This window comes from Anser brachyrhynchus (genome assembly GCF_964034855.1).
Source record: "Anser brachyrhynchus genome assembly, chromosome: Z".
Classification (NCBI taxonomy): Eukaryota; Metazoa; Chordata; class Aves; order Anseriformes; family Anatidae; genus Anser; species Anser brachyrhynchus.
The window spans coordinates 31109696-31128833 of record NC_137697.1 but is presented as its reverse complement, the minus strand read 5'-3'; the positions used below and the strand labels follow the sequence as shown (position 1 = coordinate 31128833).

Genomic DNA, 19138 nt, shown 5'->3' with positions numbered 1-19138 from the left:
AGAAATGTTTATAAACAGGGCAGGAATCAGTCCATAATATTTATATTTACAAATGTAACCTGTGTCAGTGCATACACATAACATGCACATTAATTTAAGTCAATCAAAAACTCTCGTTTGTGATTTATACGATATAAAGCTCCAATAAGGCTACGGCTAAGCCGTCAGTATCGTATGGTTCCAGCCCAATAAGGGTCAACTCTGAGGCACTTATTAAATGCAAGTGCAGGGGCTTTGTCATGTATTATATGATCAGGCCTAAATAACTCTGGACAATAATTCCTATTACTGTATTTCTTTCATTGAGAGTGACTTGATGAACACTATCAACTATTTCATAGTAATATGATTTTTTATTTTTTTTTAACCTGAGGTCTTTTCCAAAGTAAATGATTGTATGATTCTATGAAAATGCATGATAGAATCAACAAAAAAAAGGCAATGGATTCCTCCCGAAAACATATGTCTAACAGAATACCTTTAATAGGTAAGTATGACAATTGAAGAAAATAAGCATCCTCTGAACCAATTTGGCACAAGAGACATTCTAATTTTTTTTTCATTAATGCAAAAATCTATTTAAAATATACAACCCTGCCAGATATTCTCATGAAAAAGGAAGCTACTTTCAAGTAGTGCCTCTACACCTGAATGCTCAAAACAGTGTATTTATATTTTATTTATGTATGGCCAAGGTCTTGACAACTTAGGAATCTCTAACCTGACCTTTTTATTTAAATTCAACGATTCTGTTCTTCTTGTGCTAGATGCTGCACAATCCAGACTTTAGCTGGAAATTCTTTTCCAGAAGAAACAAATTTACAGCATCTTCTGATCTAGCCCCTTTTTACTGTAGAGTCCTTAAAATAACTTACCTCATCATCTTCTACTTCTAATATCTCCTCAAGATCAGTTGTTGAAACATTAAGGATAGAAGCTGCCAACTGAACCGACTCTTGGGAAAGACCTTTTTTACTTGCCCTCGCTTCTTCCTTCTTTTTTGCCTGTTTGATTTTTATTCTCAGCTCTTGTATGCTGTGCTGTAACTCTGTGCTTAGAGCCTGGAAGATGCAAGCAGAAAATAAACCAATGCAATTTTTCTTAAAGTACAAACACTATGAAAAACACAGTATCATTTAAACTAAGCTCCTTTAGCTAGGAACTATCTTCATTCTGTGTTATTGGTTGAATAGGGTATACGCTGTAATATGAAATAACATATTTAGAAAACATAGGATGAATTAATACATTAAACATAAAATGTTCTTAAACATAGGTACATATTTTCTTGGTATGCTTTTAGAGAAGTAACTATATTCATAATGCCATCAACAGTAAGACAAAGCAGATGCTGCAAAATCAATTAAAAATGCTTTTCTGATTCAGTCTACCAGACTTAACTTCCGTAATGTGGTATATACTGCTAAGCCAGAAGGGTGGTTGCAGCTTTAAAAAAAATCCAGAAAAACTGAAGAATATTGTTAAGAGAAAACTGATTGGTACATTTTGGAAAGGGCAGCTTTTTGAAAGATTTAAGTGACAGGAAAGGAGAACCATTATCTGGGATGGAAAAAAAAAAGGACTTATGGGATTTAACAATCCTGATGTAAAACCTAGGCAAAGTTAAAAAATCGAGAGATGGCTGGACAAAAAATTGTACTCTCAGCTAAATGGAAAGAAGAAACCCAGTCGGGGTGAGGCTGCTCTCTTAGTTTAAAACTAGAATTAAAAGTAACAGTACAAAACATCCTCCTGAAGAGACTGTTTTAAGCTGAATGAAAACTGGTTTTGGTTTTCGTTCTCCAACAGCATACAAGTACTGAGCTTTACTAATACCTACCAAAGCTGAACATGCGCAAATGGCTTAACAAAGAACCGATGCTTCAAGTTCTTACCTATCACATTCCTAAAATTTTCTGGTTCATTGAAATAACAGAAAGCATACATAAATCAAACATAACAAAACATCAACACAAAGCAAACATAAATCAGCAGTTGTATAATCGAAATTATTTTGTTTCAACATTTATGCACGTATGACAAAAAGGTTTTGTCAAAAGCACAGTGAGGCAATTTTATTTAAAAATTGTTGGCTGAGAGACAAGAGCAGTAATTTAATGTCAGAAGATCCTCCTACTGTATTCAATGACTGAAGCAGAGCAGTGATTGTCAACATAGACACTGTGGCTGAGTTTAAAATGAGAGAATAAGCTTTTTTTTGATCGTCATATGTGGGTCTCATCTTATTAAACTATTTCTCATGAGTAGCTGATAAATTCCTGGCAATTCTTTTGCTGCAGAATGCCTTCATCTCTAGAAACTGACTGCAGAATTATGAAGCCTGTTTATTGGAATTTGGGGTACTCTACAGCCTCTAGTGTATTCAAAATATGGTCATTATAGAGCATTTGCTAATAAATTTCAAAGAAATCACAACATCTGATTCCAATATTTATTTTTCTATCACTTTCCCAATTTAACATTTTTTCTCTATTTATCTAAAATTTAGTTGTTAAAAAGAAATACCCTACCACAAATTTGAGGAGAGAACATACAATGAAATTTGTCCTGTTTTCTGATTCAAGTGTGGGTCCCTCTATACACAGTATTTCCAATAGAATACCTTGTACATATACCTGTCTGCAAATACAGAGCTGACAGGAATGTAGAAACATGAAATATTATATATGCAGGGAGCTAAGGCCACTTGGACAAAGCTGATAGAAGGGAACAGACAAAGAAAAAGCAAAGCCCCAAGCAGAAAAGCACGTGTTATGAAAGAAAATTACAGATGCATAATTACATGTTTTTGTGGCATTCAAAATGGTCCAACAGTAAGTCGGCTACTGCAATATGAAGGAGACGTATTTAACAATGGAAAAATACGTACTTTTTCAATCAAATATAATCAACTTACAAGATTTTAAAAGTAATGAGGTGTCTCTCAGATATGGATGATCAGGCTAAAAGGTTCACAGTTGTATATTGGTACAAAGAAAAAATTTAAGTTAAAGGAGCAAAGCATCAAGGAAATTAATTGCAAAGCTACATGGAAAGTCTACAAATAATGATGAACAACCAAACACAGACAAACAAAACACATTTGTAAACAAAGCCAAACTTTCACCAGAACATCTTCGACAACAAATAAACATTGCTAGACAAATTAGATCATTTTTATAGGTTTATTTAAACTCCAAAAGATGTTCATGATGAATGAAGAAGCTAATATCAACAGCAGTAGTGGACCCCAGAAACTGTCACTCCACTGTGCTCAATCTGTTATGAAGACACCAGAAAGGGCCTGAAAAAACTGTAGCAGCAATTAGAAAAATAAACAGCAACAAAAACATAAAAAAGAAAGGAGAGAGAAAAATACAATTAATAGGTTTAGATATGCAAGTACATATGTTGTATGCAATCACAGTATAGTGAACTTACATTTCACTTGCTTTTTCCTTCAGCAGTTCTAATATCCTAAAGCTTGTTTTCTAGCATACAACAAAAGATCCGTCTACTTCACAGACTTTTGGATTAGATACTGAGAGATCAGCTATTTTTGAAGGTTCATTCTTCACATTATTAAGTTGTAGCAATGTTTTGATACACGTTTTTCATTGGACAAGTGCCTTAAAACATGGTAACTTCCCCATGTTTTTCATTTGCTTTTTCTGTTGACTTCTTATCTGTTTTAAGCAAATAGATCCATGTACTAAATTGTTTACCTGTTAGTGTTTTCATCTATATGCCAGTTCATACTTTACTACAGAAGTGTTAAACGTCAAAATCACAGAGGTCTTTAACTGAGTTAGGAAGAAACATTTCCAAATTGAAAATGACAAAACACTAACAGTTAACCAATTTTTAACACAGTTTTTGTTGATGAATATACTGAAGCCAGTATAACAACAGTCTTTGGTTAAGAAATTGATCCAATGCATTCTGGAGCTAAGAGCAGGAGCATAACATTTCCCACTGTGCATTTCAGAATTGCTTCTTTTTAAGCTTATAAACATACATAGATGCCTGCAATGAAATCAATATAGAATATGACTTCGATACTATATTGATGTAAAATAGCAATGCCTTTATTAGTACTAGTAATACTAGGATTTGATCTTTTCTCTTTGTTTTCCTTTGGTATGAAATCTGAGGGATATTTTGTTGCTAAAGCCATTCTCCCAACTTAGCTGTTACCATCAGTTATTCCTACGGGACACACTTAGCCTCTACCAACCAACTAGAATAGGAATCCCTGATTAATTCCTGAAAAACAAATCTAAAATACATCTCATCAGGCCAGTGCAATTGCTACTGGTCCAACTGCAACAAAAATAAGGTTAAAATTCTGACAGCGTAAGTTTGAAGTACACAGCTCTTTTTAATCAGTAGGAACTGTTGCATTATCTACCAACTCCAAATGGCTGCATTGAATATATTACATCCACTCGGTTGCATACAATTCTAAAATATCTCTTTTAAAAGATGTATTTCTATTTTATTTTCACAATGCAAAATAGTAATTTGTAAGATAATAGTTTTCAACTTTGGTTTCAGCAAGCAAACATTATTTAGCAATATATATATTTTGCCAGTTTTGAAATCTACAGAGATCACAGAATCACAGAATTACAGAATCGAAGGGGTTGGAAGGGACCTCAAGAGATCATCGGGTCCAACCCCCCAGCCAAAGCAGGTTCCTTAGAGCAGGCTGCCCAGGTAGGCGTCCAGACGGGCCTTGAATATCTCCAGAGAAGGAGACTCCACAACCTGCCTGGGCAGCCTGTTCCCGTGCTCCGTCACCCTCACCATGAAGAAGTTCTTTCTCATGTTGGTGTGGAACTTCCTGTGCTCCATCTTGTGGCCATTGCCCCTTGTCCTGTCCCCACAAACCACTGAAAAGAGGTTGGCCAAATCCCTCTCTCTCCCACACCTCAGGTATTTATACACATTGATGAGATCCCCTCTCAGTCTTCTTTTCACCAGGCTGAACAGACCCAGGTCTCTCAGCCTTTCTTCATAGGGGAGACGCTCCAGGCCCCGTATCATCTTTGTGGCCCTCCGCTGGACTCTTTCCAGGAGATCCCTGTCTTTTTTGTACCGGGGAGCCCAGAACTGGACACAGTACTCCAGGTGAGGCCTGACCAGGGCAGAGCAGAGGGGGAGGATCACCTCCCTTGACCTGCTGGCCACGCTCCTTTTAATGCACACCAAGATCCCATTGGCCCTCTTGGCCACCAGGGCACACTGCTGGCTCATGGCCAACCTGTCGTCCACCAGGACCCCCAGGTCCCTCTCCTCAGAGCTCCTCTACAGCAGGTCGTTCCCCAGCCTGTACTGATATGTGTGGTTGTTCCTTCCCAGGTGCAGGACTCTACACTCGCTCTTATTAAACCTCATTTGGTTTCTTCCTGCCCAAAGATCAAGGTCTTTTTTCATTTAAAAGGTTATACTTATTTAAATGCTCAAGGAAACCGTGTCGTACTGACTGACAACACACTTTTAATAAGGTCTTTATATCCCAAAAAGCTTTGACACCAGTTGGTCCTGGAATTGACATAAATTGATCAACAGCCCCAAGTAATGCTACATGAGCAAATCAATGCCTAAAATTATTCTCATAATTACCATGTTAATTTACACATTGTATTGTTATTGTTTGTACTACAATAAAACTTAATGGCTACAAGACAGACGAAAGTCTGATGCACTGTAGCTACGTATAGCTTCAGTCTTGCAGTGGTGCAGATCTCATGGCAGAAGCCACTTATAGAATAAGAAATTTTTCAGCTTTACTCTGCTTTATAAAAAACAATAATGTTCTACTGGGCATGGCTGGGATGGAGTTAATTTTCTTGTAGAAGCCTGTATGTGCAGTGTTTTGGATTTGTGACTAAAACAGTGTTGATAACCACTGATGTTTTAGTTGTTGCTCAGCAGTGCTTGCAGAGAGGCAAGGTCTTCCCTGCTCCTCATGGTGCCCTGACAGTGAGGAGGCTAGGGGTGGCACAAGAAATAGGGAGGACAGCCAGGACAGCTGGCCCAAACTGGCCAGAGGGCAATGTAACATCATACTCAGCATTAAAAACTGAGGGAGGTGGGCAGTTCTGGCAGGTAGCTGTTGCTGGGCATTGGTCTGTATGCCTTGTTTTGTTTTTGTTTTTCCCCTCATTCCTTCATTCACTAAACTGTCCTTAACTCAGCCCATGAGTATTCTTGCTTTTGTTCTTCCTGTTGTCTTCCCAGTCCTGCTAGGAGTGGGGAGAGAGCAAGCAGCTGTGTGGTGCTTAACTGCTTTCCAGGGTCAACCCACCACAAATACATAGAACAGTATAACATACAGAACAATTCTGTATGTTGTATTTGGTGTACAGTTCAACATGAAAGTGTCTTTAGGTTCAAGTAGTGCGTTCTTAGAAACTCACTTGTCCTGTAGACTGGGATGGTGTAAGGACTCCTATACCATTACACCAAAAAGAAATAGAAAATCTTTTCTGAAACACGGTTAGTTTCCTAAACAAACAAAAGTATTGTGAATATGTAGCAGCTGTCCGTAGAACGATATCTAAATTTCATAGAACTGAATGGTGAGTTTAAAGAACTTCTCTGCTTTAGCAACATAAAAACTACAGCTGGCCAAATGTTAGGGCATATCCTAGCATTGCAAAAAGTTGAGAGAGAATTACCACCCCAAAGAGCATTTGATAATAGCAAAAATCAAAATGAATGGACAAAGTGACACAAAGATGATGAAGTCATGTGTTCTTTCAGCAGCCAAAACAAGCATTCAAGTTTCTGAAAGTTCAGTTATTCGGTCCCTATTTCCTCTCTAAAACTGACTTTCAAAATGCTTTGAATACTAATGTTTAAGCTGATCTCACAACAAGACTTCTGTATGTCAGAGAAAATAAAAACTGTTCTCCAGTAATTTCATTTTTTAATATTCATTATTCAAGTTTCCACAACTACCATCACCTGAACAGATATACCTCTTAGTTGTGTGTGTGTGTGTGTGTGTGTGTGTATTTTGGAAAGGGACAAGAATGTAGGCGAGAAATAAAGACAAGACAGACCACTGCAATAGATTTGTCTGGGCAAGGACTATAACAAGTATCATTCCAACTCCTGGGAATCAGTTAGCCTCAGGAGGTTCAATTAATTCTTATGATCCCCAGAGATCACACATGATTTCAGAGAGTCCAGCAGATGCCCTGAAAGCAGAGTGAAATTGTGTACAGGAAATATAGACCAGTCTTATCTTCCTCCTCCAACTTCAGTATTCTGAGAGTGCCATTATCAGATATTAAAGTAGTAGTAATTCTTTTAATAATGTAACACAGATCACATTTGTAAGGTGTTGTGCTGGTTTTATTTATCTAATTTCAGAATGACTGCTGTCACAGTTTCTTCTGTCATTCTAAAATTTATGAATAAATATGTTTAAGCTATATGGTTTGTTTCTTAGATTTATTTGTACATATTTGGAGGAACTAGGATAGACTTTTACTATCTTTTCCATCAACATAAAAGAAAACAAAAATTGACAAGCTCTAGAATGTATTAAAACACAAACAAAACAAAAATATTCACTCAAGGGAATGTATGAGTGACAATATTATCTAAACGCTAGCAAAGCTTTAAAGTTTCAAAGGCTGATTCAATAAAGAGCTGAAAGCGAGAAATACATCTACTAAAGTAGGTAACCCATTGATATATACAATTTTAAAATAAACAATCTTATGTTGATTAGCACAGAGAATAGCGCTCACAACTTCAGAGAGATAGTGGAAGATGAAAGCACACATTGCCTGGAAGAAATGTCTCACCTGATGACCTGTTAGAGTTCCATTTTAAATAAAGATTGAGAAATTGCAGTGCGCACATACAGAATAATCTAATACTGCAGTTGCATCCACAAGAAAATTTTCCACATTCATTAACACAAGCAAGTCTGAACACACATGAGCACAATTAAGGATCTAACAGACAAGATCTGAAAGATTAATTGAAGTCATTTAAAATATTACCAGCCTTTTCTACCCTTGTGGCAAAAGCTATCTCCTGTTTGCAGTCCAACATCCCAGCACAATCCTGCCTTCCTTATGGCTCTGAGCTACAGATGATGGATGGTGAACTAAAAAAAAACAAATTCAGTAACACCCAAAACCCAACTGTAGTAAGAATATCTGGAAAAGATTAGACAGATTTGCATAGTATTGTTTTTCAAGAGCTAAATCCACCACAGATTTCTTGACAAAGCTCTTGAGTCAGACAAACTGAAAAAGGGATGCAGGATTTTAGTATTTGAATGCAAAACTCTATTTCCTGGCAGTTAGGAGTTGGGGGGAAATGTAAGGCCAAAAAAATCCACTAAAATGCAACACTGAAGAAAAACATTAAGGTACAATGACAGAAATGAGAAACAGTATTGAATAAAAATTTATAATCTCATTTAGACTGCAAATAAGATTTGAATTTGTGCAACTGCGTGGCTAAAGTTGTGTTATTCCTGCTTGCCATTAGGAGAATTGAGGGGGAAAGGTCTCAGTTAGCTGGAAACTTTTTAATACTTATTTCTCCACAATACCTTTGCTACCAGTCATTCTATGTCCTCTAACCAATTATCATTCTTCCTTGATTCAAAACCATTGAAAATAAATCACTTCTTTATAAACACTAATTTCCAAGTACAAAATTGACAATATTCTACTGACTGTATTCTCTTAATCAGCTCCAGTTATGAAAAACCATGGTGAAGAAGATTATAAATATGAATACATATGACAATTAAGAAAATTCAGTACATTTTAATATTTCCTAAAAGATAGTATAATTTATCTATAAATTAAAAAAAAAAAAAATCTAGGTCACAGCTAGTTTTTTATTTTAGATTGTTTTCAAAGCAAACCACATTTAAACAATGGACTTATTCTTGACAATTACAATGTAGTTTGTATTTACGTAGAGACGTACATACTATTATTAATTAGTAATATTAATGCTTAGGAGTGTACTTCCATGTTTTAGAATTCCCTTTGTGATTCAAAATTATTTTTTGCATTTCTAATCAGCTTTTTCTTCTTTTTCTTTTTCTTTTTCTTTTTCTTTTTCTTTTTCTTTTTCTTTTTCTTTTTCTTTTTCTTTTTCTTTTTCTTTTTCTTTTTCTTTTTCTTTTTCTTTTTCTTTTTCTTTTTCTTTTTCTTTTTCTTTTTCTTTTTCTTTTTCTTCTTTTTCTTTTTTAATCATCCTAAGATAACTGCTTAGTTATCACCCTTTCACTTATGCCTGAAATCTTGCATTAAAACTCTGCTTATTTTCATAGCATTCTTTGTAACATGACTTTGGGATAAAAGAAGCCTCTCTTGTAAAATCAAATGGGCACCTCATTTATAGAACATACCACTTATTGATATGTGATACCTTCGGTCATATATAATATTATAGCTTTATAGTTATTTAATCTTTCCTGTACATTAAGACTGTCAAAAACTTAACTTGTAGGCCCCAATGTTTTCAGACTGAGGCTTTTCTTACATATCAGAAAATACTCCATAGTTTTCATTGTACTGCTGCTAAATTTTCAACACAATTAACATGTTTTGTGATCTATAACAGGGAAAAAATAATAGTTTTCTCTATAGTAGAGAATGAGTTGAAATATGTATAATCAGTGTGGGATGACAGGCAGAATATTTCTGTCAAAATATATTGGTTTCTAAAATTATATTTATGTGAAATGGGCAATAATAATAATTTAAAGTCCTATTTACTTCAGCATTTAAGTCCCACCTCATTTACATGAATTTTTTTCCTGCTGTAAATTCTCTGGTTTCAACAGAATTACCTCTGATTTACAAAGGTGCTAGCAAAACTAGCATCATTTCTTTAAAATGTCATATATTACAGCTATTTTCACAGGGAAAAAAAAAGGTGAGGGGGGGCTGAGATTGGAGTTTTGCACACGTAGTAAGAGATGGCTGGGATTTCAGCGAACTTATTATCTGAACAGTCAGGGCAGACAAAGTCAGCACAGTTATACTGGACACAGCAAACAAAGAATATTCAGGGCAGACCAAGAAATACTGAGGTGAAGCAACACTCTAAAGGTCACATTGCAGGTCAGTGACCAAGATGTGAAGCACACCAAGATTCTCCTGATATTCAATTCAGTGTCTGAGCTTATGCTGCCTTTCTGCAGAAACCCAAACAAAGCATAACAATTCTAAACCGAATGCCCTGTGTATGACCACTGCACAGCTGAAACAAACATGTTTGAAACCTAATTTAAGAGGTCAGCTCTACATTCCTTATACTCTTAAAGAAATTCTTTGAATCAGTTGGCCTCTTATCAACTGTACTTTTTTAAAAAATGCTGTCACTTGTTGCTTTTTATGGTTCCATTCTCCTAGAGCTCTTCCCACGTCTCTGGTAGCACTTTCAGCATGCCCTTTGGGCAATCGCCTCAATGCCCACCTTTCTAAACTACCGTGGAGACTTACTTCACAAGGCTCTGTCCGTGGATGTTTCTGTTCTCTGTGCTTGGGCTTTCTTAGTAATCTGATCAACATACACTGAACAATTATTTCTATATGAACTGCTAAATAAATAATTGCTGGAGACCTTTCTCCTCCATTTCAAGTGTTGCTATTTTTCTTGTCATTTTCCCAATAGGTGTTCCTATCAGTTTAAGCTCAGAGCCTTGCATCTATCCCCCACATCTTCCAGTTGTGACATTTTCCAGACAGAATCACTGTTTCTATCTTTCAGACCCTGAACTCAACATTACCTTTAAACTAGGCTCCTTTCAGTACCTCCAAATTATGTACAGAGCTGAAATATCAGACTTCAGAAAGCAGTCTCTCCAAGTCATTTTGTGACAGTGTACTCCCTTCCCTTGCCCAGCCTGGCCTTTCACCTGAAACCCTGCTCAAGCGATAACCACCAGCAGCGACTGTGACAGATGCATATGACTGTGATGGCTGTAACCAGCTCAGTGTGGATTCAGGAGAGACAGATAACACACAATAGCCAAGGGGCAGGCTGAGCAACACGCTTACCTGACCACAATTCTGGTCAATGCTGGACTCAAGCCAGATTTGGAAGACACTAACATCTGCAGTCAGTATGCAAACATAACTATGAGTCAATCATCTTACTCCATAGACAGTGAGCAGGCCAAAAGCCTGTAGAGCTCTCCTGTATGGCAGCAGGCTGCAGGACAGATCTCCTGTAGAGTAGGGATGCCTCTCAAGGTTACACATGCTGCAGAGAAAGAGATTCCTTGCCACAACAGATCCTTGGTGAGTGATTAGTAGATTGCTAAACTTTGTAAGCTTCGCTAAGATTGTATCTTAGATTGATTGTGCACATATAATCCTTTAGACATAAACCATTGACCAAGTCAGGGACTAGGAGAGGATTCAGCCACAGCTAGGCTCCTTACTTCTTCAGTTCAAGGAGTTTAGAAAGCATGCGGGTCCACTCTGTACCTCGTGACTCAATGGGAGGATCTCCTCAACCTTTAGACATAAACTGTTCACCAAGTTAGGAACACCTGGGCTGCTCTCTGAGAAGGAGTTCAGAAAGCAAGGGTGTCCATCCTGAATCTTGTGACTCAAGGAGAGGATCTCCTGACCGTTCCTCTGACCCTGTCCTCTACGCAGCAGATATACAAGTGTGCATTGCCATCCTGAATCGTGTTGAGTTACTGTCTAATTTATGATTAAGCTTTGTTAAATAACTACATTATATATATATAAAAAATGCTGTTTCTCTCTTATGAGTGAAGTGTGTATCATTTCCATCCAGAGCCTATTTAAAGGAGTTACAGATGGATCTATATCCTTCCAGGGAGTACAATGCAGAGGTCTCAAGTAGCTTGGGAATAGGAAGTTATTTGCAAGTTGGTGAAAATAGTTTCCTGTTCAGATTTAGTATGTTGGAACTGTTTGTACAGTGACTAGTATTAGGGGGTCATGGTCTGTGAGGACGCTTCCCAGTCACCATAACAAAAATGAAACCAGCACTATCAACAAAATTATCCATGTGAGTCAGACATGCACCTAAACTTTGCATGAGACATACATGTACAGTTAAATTGGTTGGATCACTTAATCAATTCCTCCAAGCTGTTAATACAGAAAGGGATATAAAAAACCACTGTGCAAAATATTTTAAGCCATATCTGTTATCATCCTTACCTATCACAGTCATAAAAAAGCAAAGTGAAATGCTATCCTTCTAAAGCTAAAAAGAAAAGAAGAATAAGGAAAAGCTTTCCAAAATCCTTCCATTTATTCTTCATTTTTAGTAATCAAGATTTTATCTATTAAGACATCTACATTATACTCTGTTCCTGGCATACTGTATGCATCACTTACCATATGCCTTCTGTAAACTATAAGAATTCAGCCATTCACTTCATTCATTAAAATTCACAGGGCCTATTATTCTGTTTACAGTCTAATAGATATTCACTGTCACTATTCAGGCCTCTGATTCAATTTGCCTAAATCCCAGACGCAGAGTAATCCTGATGGAGATTAGCTTAATTTATCACCAATTTCTGCATAGAACCAAGAAAGGTTGGTATTTCATAATAAAAGCTGTGGTTCTCCTTGTTTCCTAAAGCAGCACACATAGAGAAAAAGAAGCAGTGAGTGCCTGATTTTTTAAATGGTAAGATTTTTCAGCTTCACAAATTTGCTTTTCATGTCAAGATGACTTCTCTTAAAGCTCTGTATTTTGCAGATAAGAAGACTGGTAATCATCAGACTAGAACACCTCCCTGTAACCATATATTATGCTGATTCTGACTGGACATAGATTGGCAGACTCATCATCTGCTCCATACAATACAAAATAATCACCCTGGGTATACTTTTCTAGGTAAAGTGTTGACAGTTTGGAATGTAATAAATGAAATATATTTACTTTTTCACTTCTAAAGGTTCCCAGTGCAGAATATTTTATAGCAACTTGAAGTCATGTGAAAGGTGTCCACTTTCAAAGCAAAACTGACAGTGTTGATTTATGAAAGTGATACTATCTTCTGTCATTTGCAAAATGTCCCAGTGACCCACTGAAGAAACCTTCAGTCAGACAACACTTCTAAATCGGCATGTTTTATCTACAATTGTGTACTTTCAAAAAGAAACCTGTTTTCATCTGCACGACAAAGTGCAGTTCCATATTAATGAAAATTTAGTTCCTTTTTCTTTTTTTAATTTCCAAGTATAAGATTTTACAATTACCTATTATGCTTAGCATTTTTAAATGAAGAAATAAATAATCATTTGTACTGGGTTTACATGGCAAGGGTTTGGTGGCAAGGAGGGCTACAGGGGGTGGCCTCTGTGAGCAGAGTCCAGCAGCTGCACCGTGTCAGATCAGGGCCAGCTCCAGATGGCTACAAAAGGGACCTGCTGCTGGCCAGAGCTGAGCCACAGAATGATGCTGGCTGGGCCTCTGGGAGAGCAGATTTAAGAAAGGGAAAAAGAAACCTACTGCTCAACAGCAGCTGGGAGAGAGGAGTGAGAACCAGCCCTGCAGCCCCCCAGGTCAGTGCAGGAGCAGGGCAGGAGGCGCTCCAGGCACGCAGCAGCAGTTCCCCTGCAGCCTGTGGAGAGGCCCCTGGTGGAGCAGGCTGTCCCCCTGCAGCCCATGGGTCCCACACGGAGCAGATCTCCACGCTGCAGCCCGTGGAGGAGCCCCCGGTGGAGCAGGTGGAGGTGGCCTGGAGGAGGCTGCGGCCCATGGAGAGCCCCCGCAGGAGCAGGCCCCGGGCCGGAGCTGCAGCCCGCGGAGAGGAGCCCACGCAGGAGCAGGGGTCTGGGGGGAGCTGCCGCCCGTGGGGGACCCGTGCTGGAGCAGTTTGCTCCTGGGGGATGGACCCCGTGGTACGGAGCCGTGTGGGAGCAGTGCTTGAAGAGCTGCTGCCTGCGGGCAGCCCCCGCAGGCTCAGTTCGGGCAGGACGGCATCCCGTGGGAGGGACCCTGTGTGGAGCAGGGGCAGAGAGGGACCGTGAGGGTGCAGTGGAGATGAAGCATTAGGGACTGAGCGCAGCCCCCATTCTCTGTTCCCTGTACCCCTGAGCTGCTCGGGGGGAGGAGGTAGAAGAGGGTGTATGGGGGGAAGGTGTTTTTAACTTTCTTTTAGTTTCTCACTGTGCTAGTCTACTACTGATAGGCAATAAATTATATTAATCTCCTTATGCTGAGTTTGTTTTGCCCATGACGATAATTGGTGAGCAATCTCCCTGTCCTTATCTCAACCCTTGAGCCCTTATCATCCTATTTTCTCCCCCTTTCCCTTTGAGGGGGGAGAGTGAGAGAACAGTTATGGTTGAGCTCAGCTGCTCAGCTGAGTAAAACCACCACATCACTCAAATGGCATTCTGTGTTTGATTAAAAGGATGGTCTGCACACCTTGGGCGCAGAAGGTTAGAGTAGCAGTACTGCTAAAATTAAATCCACAGATTTTGGTAACACATTCACCAATGGAAATGCCCTATGAAGAACATTTCTTACTGTCTAACTAGAGAATTCTGAGAGTGCACTGCAAGGACTTTCTTCTATCAAAACAACTGACTGTAGTTTGACATACAGTCAGTAGCAGTACTTCTATTGCTCTCTTGTTGGAAAGGAACTGATCAAAAGCCGCAGAATATTTTCCAAATATTTGAACCTTCCAACACAAATCATCTCTAATTCTATTTAGTTTCTCTTTTTCTCTCTTCTTGAGATAAAGAGCAAATAGGATATCATCTGCACATGGCCATTCCAAGAAGAACATGCTTCATGGCAATGCTCTGTCTTTCCCAATACAGAACAGTTCAAGAGAAAATGACAATGATAAATATTAGAAATTTGTCAAATAGCAGGATTTTTTAACAAGAAAAGGGTGAGTCATTAATTAGGCCCTTTCTTTGTAACAGGAAAACTAGCTTCATATGATAGTTTCAATCAGAACTGCCACTAAAAAGGCAGCCCCAACATCTCTATCCTGCATCTTTGCTCTGCCCCCTTGCTGGTGCACTAAAACTGGTGCACTGCATTTTCAAAAGTTTAACTTAAATATGTGCATTTTCCTGAGATAGGTCACAGTTAACCTAGCATAATGTTTATGAAATCTCGAGGAAGTTTCATTAGGGCAGAAATAAGCAGTAAGAGTCACTCAGAGGTGGAACTTTTAAAAGAAGTGGGAGCCTTTTAACTGTCGTGTTTACTTATCTTAAACTGCATATTAAACTACAGCCCAAGGTAGCAGTGAGAAAATATGCCACGGGAAAAAAAAAATGATGCCAGAATAAAGATAAACTGCAGAAAGGTATGAGAGACTGGCATATATTGGGATTTAGGGTAAGTTGACTGAATGGCAAAGGACTGGCAGAACATCACTCAGCTAAGCAGAGGTGGAAGAAGGCCTCTGATGCGTATGGCTGCATGTGGCTATGTATCAACCAACAGAGCAAGGGGAAAATGCAACTAGCTTAAGGCCTGCGCTGAGTAGCAGAAATGAGGGCAGATGTCTTAAGAGAATCAGAGTTAGATCCCCAAGTAAATCCACTAAGCTTGCCAAATAAACTGCCATGGGTCTTGATTTTGGCAGTCAATTTTAACAGATGGTTATATGGGAGACCTATCAAGAACAATGCCAGAACAGACCACATGTGAACTGTGCTTCAGGAGTATTCTCTATGGAGAGCAAACACCTCCCAAATCACAGAGGCTTTATGGAAGTGAGAAATGCCCTAAGCTGACTTTAAAGCACTCAGTCGCCATCGCCTATTTATTACAGCAGTAGTTGAGTACAGGCCTTATCAGAATTTTGAAACATTTTCATCTAGGTCAGAAAATTCTGAGATTCCATACTCATGCAGGTGTTACCACTGCAGACCACAAGTGTGTGTGTGTGTGTTCCTGATGTACAAGTTGAATAAGACAGACAATGTTACTGCATCTTGAGCTTTCAGGAAGAATCTGTGGCAGGAATACATGGTCAAACTATAAATGAGTTAAAAAAAAATAATGCACTGTAATGAAACAAAACAATTATGGAGGATTTTGGACAGTTTCATAGCAAACTATGAAAACATGCTCTATCCTATTTTCAATGGGCACCCAGTCAAGTTGGGTTCTTCACAGCACTCTAGAAACACCTAAATATCATGAATTACTTTGCAATTCAACCTCTTAGGTGTTTTTTCATCTATTTAACATATTATTGATATTGCATAATTGTACATTTTAGTGTACATCTGGATATCTCAGGGTGTTAGGTCATGAATTTTACAAAACAATATATTAAAAAGAATAATAACCTTTATCAACTGACTTGCACTTTCTTCAAGGAAAGAAATCAGGTTTATTCAACATAAATTATTTTCCATAACGCCACTCTAAGAAGTATAACTATGCCTCTATACTTTAATAGTTTAAGAATTTAATTTTGTATCAGATTTTCATTATTTTAGCCAGAAATTAGGTCAGACTAACTGACCTACAGATATCAATCCTGACTGCCTTTTCTGAATATCAACTCAATATTAGCATTTTTAAACTACTCCAATATTCATGCCAGTTTTGAGTATATACTTTGAATACTTACTCAAAATGAGGATTAGCAACTTTAACCAGCCCCATAACAGTGTAAGACTGAGAAGTTCTTAGTTTAGAGTACTACTTCTTACTAGAAATTGTTTAAAATCCTCCTCTGCTTATGAGTAGATTGGACATGTTTCATCATCTTTATATAACATCAGTCTACTTCCTTCCAGATACAGAACACAAATATTTATACAAGATTTCTGTCTTTACACTACTACAGAGTAGCTTTGTCTAGTAACAGTTCACATCCAGTATGTAATATCTATCTTCTTATTAGCATATTTTTAAATCCTACCCTTCTGTGGGGCAGAAAAATTCTTGGCCTTGCTAACCAGAGATTTCATCTTATCTTATCCTCATTTCCATCCACTATACCCTATTGCTACTCACATTTTCAGTTTATCACCTATAATCCATTTCCCACTTTCTTTATTTTGCCTTTTTATTTCTAAATATCGTGTTCTCTTTCCTATCATACTGAAATACACATTTATAAGGAGCTATCCTCTAATTATGGAGCTATGTTTTTTTGTTACTTAAACTGTTACAGTGCACAATTTTTCACATCTTTTCCTAGCCTAAATCTTCCTTACCACAACGCTGTAGAATGAGCTACTCTGGATCAGCAATTTCAACTATTTCAGGTGCCCTGTTTATTCCCCCTGAATGTGATTTAGGAAATAACGCCTGATCCCTATACCACACTCCAACAAAAAATGGTTCCAGGAATAACTTACAACATAATAGATACAGCAACTTTTCTTTCTAATTGTATCTTCCACGATTTTTAGAAGCTATCACTGGAGTTTACAATCTAGCAGTTTTGGTTACCTACCTAAGCTCCCAAACTGTGATCTCCATAGCAATGCAGTGCTTTATTGTACATTACAAATATGTGATTAACTAGTAACTTATCAGATACTCTAATTTGATCCAGTGGCATATAACAAACTCCTACCAGAAACCTCTCCTCTAGGTTTCCTGACTTAGCATATTGATCCAAATGCACTCAAGATCCTGTCATTCTGAGTTATCAATGACTCTAGAAACAGGTAATAGTGTCTTTTAATGCAGAATGTCAGCTCTATCCTCTGCTCTCCCTCCCAGCTCACACAAACCTCTTTTACACATTCTCCCTAATACTAAAATCCTTCTTGAACAGAACAATTATGTGTAACTGGACAAGTATATACTGGAAATGTTTACAATAAAATTATGTAAAATCATCCCACAATGTTTCTTTTTGGCTGTTACATCTAACTGCCATTCGAAATTGAACTTTACCCATTTGCTTTTCTTGTTCAGACATTTTAGTACATAAAACCTTTTATTTTCTCCTTGCATTCCTTGTTAGACAAATCCAATTTGTTTGTGATAGCCTTCATTAGCCTACGTGAGATTTTTAAAAAAAAACTCATTTTATGAAATCTTCATCTTATGCTTATCAGCTTGCTGGTAACCTTCCAATTGCCAATTAAACATCACACTCACATCATTCTGTTTAAAGTTGATTTACAAAGCTCCTCTACCATTAGAATATGGTTCAATATTTCATAATACCAAAGACTTAAGCTTCACCTCAGTTGCACACCTAACTGTAAATATTAGTACTTTCTGCCTTTTTCTTTTGTGGAGACTGACAATGTAATTTTTTTTTTTTCCCCTTCTGTATGTGGAACCCTTAACTTTTCCAGTCTGTCAAGTTGATGTGATGCTACATCGTTAGTTCTTGTGTTTTCTGACCTCTGACAATTTGTTGGATACTTACAGTAACATTCAATTTTGCTAAGACACTTCATAATCCCTTTGAAGAAAAATAGCACACTGCTGTCAGTGTCCTTTGCTGAATTAACTCTCTTCTCATAATACAGGGATCCTAGTAGTCATTGTTTATTACTGCTTATGGTCCTGATGCATACTCGCACTAGGTTCCAAGAACAATGACTGTCCCATTACAGAAGCCCCTTCATTCCTTCAAAGTTCGAGCCCTCAATATTCTGTTATTCACTATATATGAATTCTTACTATACATTATAGGTACTATAAGTATTCATAATTCTCAAAATAATATGATTATTTTGGAAAAGGCCAATGCTTCTTGATTCTCCTTCCTTTTGGATCACATACCTACAATCCACTTTTTTAGTTTTTACCTCTAATTGATCCCTACGGGTTTGATTTCAAGAATAACTACTCAATAGTTGCATTTCAAGAACTACTCCATAGTTGCATTTAATTTTCTTAGATGCTATGAGGTATTCCAAATACCTCTTGCCTGTATTTTCTAACGTATATTAGCCGTTCCTGCTTCATGTATCAGAGTCATTTTCTTCTTCAGAGTAAAATTAAAAACAGGATATACAAAACACACCACAGTGATTGCTACCTGAATTTTTCCATAACTAACTGCTATAAAAAGAAAGAGCCATACTCTGTTCTCTGAAGATCCCCTATTAGCTGAACCTATTCATTAGCAATGTTGAAATGACTTAATTGTTGTATGTTAAAAAGAACTACATAGTGTCATGAG

General features: G+C 37.6%; 1 protein-coding gene across 6 annotated transcripts in view; it reads right to left on the bottom strand.

Moving 5' to 3' along the window:
• The window catches only part of CNTLN (centlein), a 207847-nt gene that overhangs the window by 9378 nt on the left and 179331 nt on the right, over positions 1-19138 (bottom strand). For all 6 annotated transcript variants that reach the window (XM_080574484.1, XM_080574486.1, XM_080574483.1 and 3 more), the window contains one exon: positions 876-1061. In XM_080574484.1, coding sequence (XP_080430610.1) covers positions 876-1061 — 186 coding nt within the window. The remainder of the gene's footprint in view (positions 1-875; positions 1062-19138) is intronic.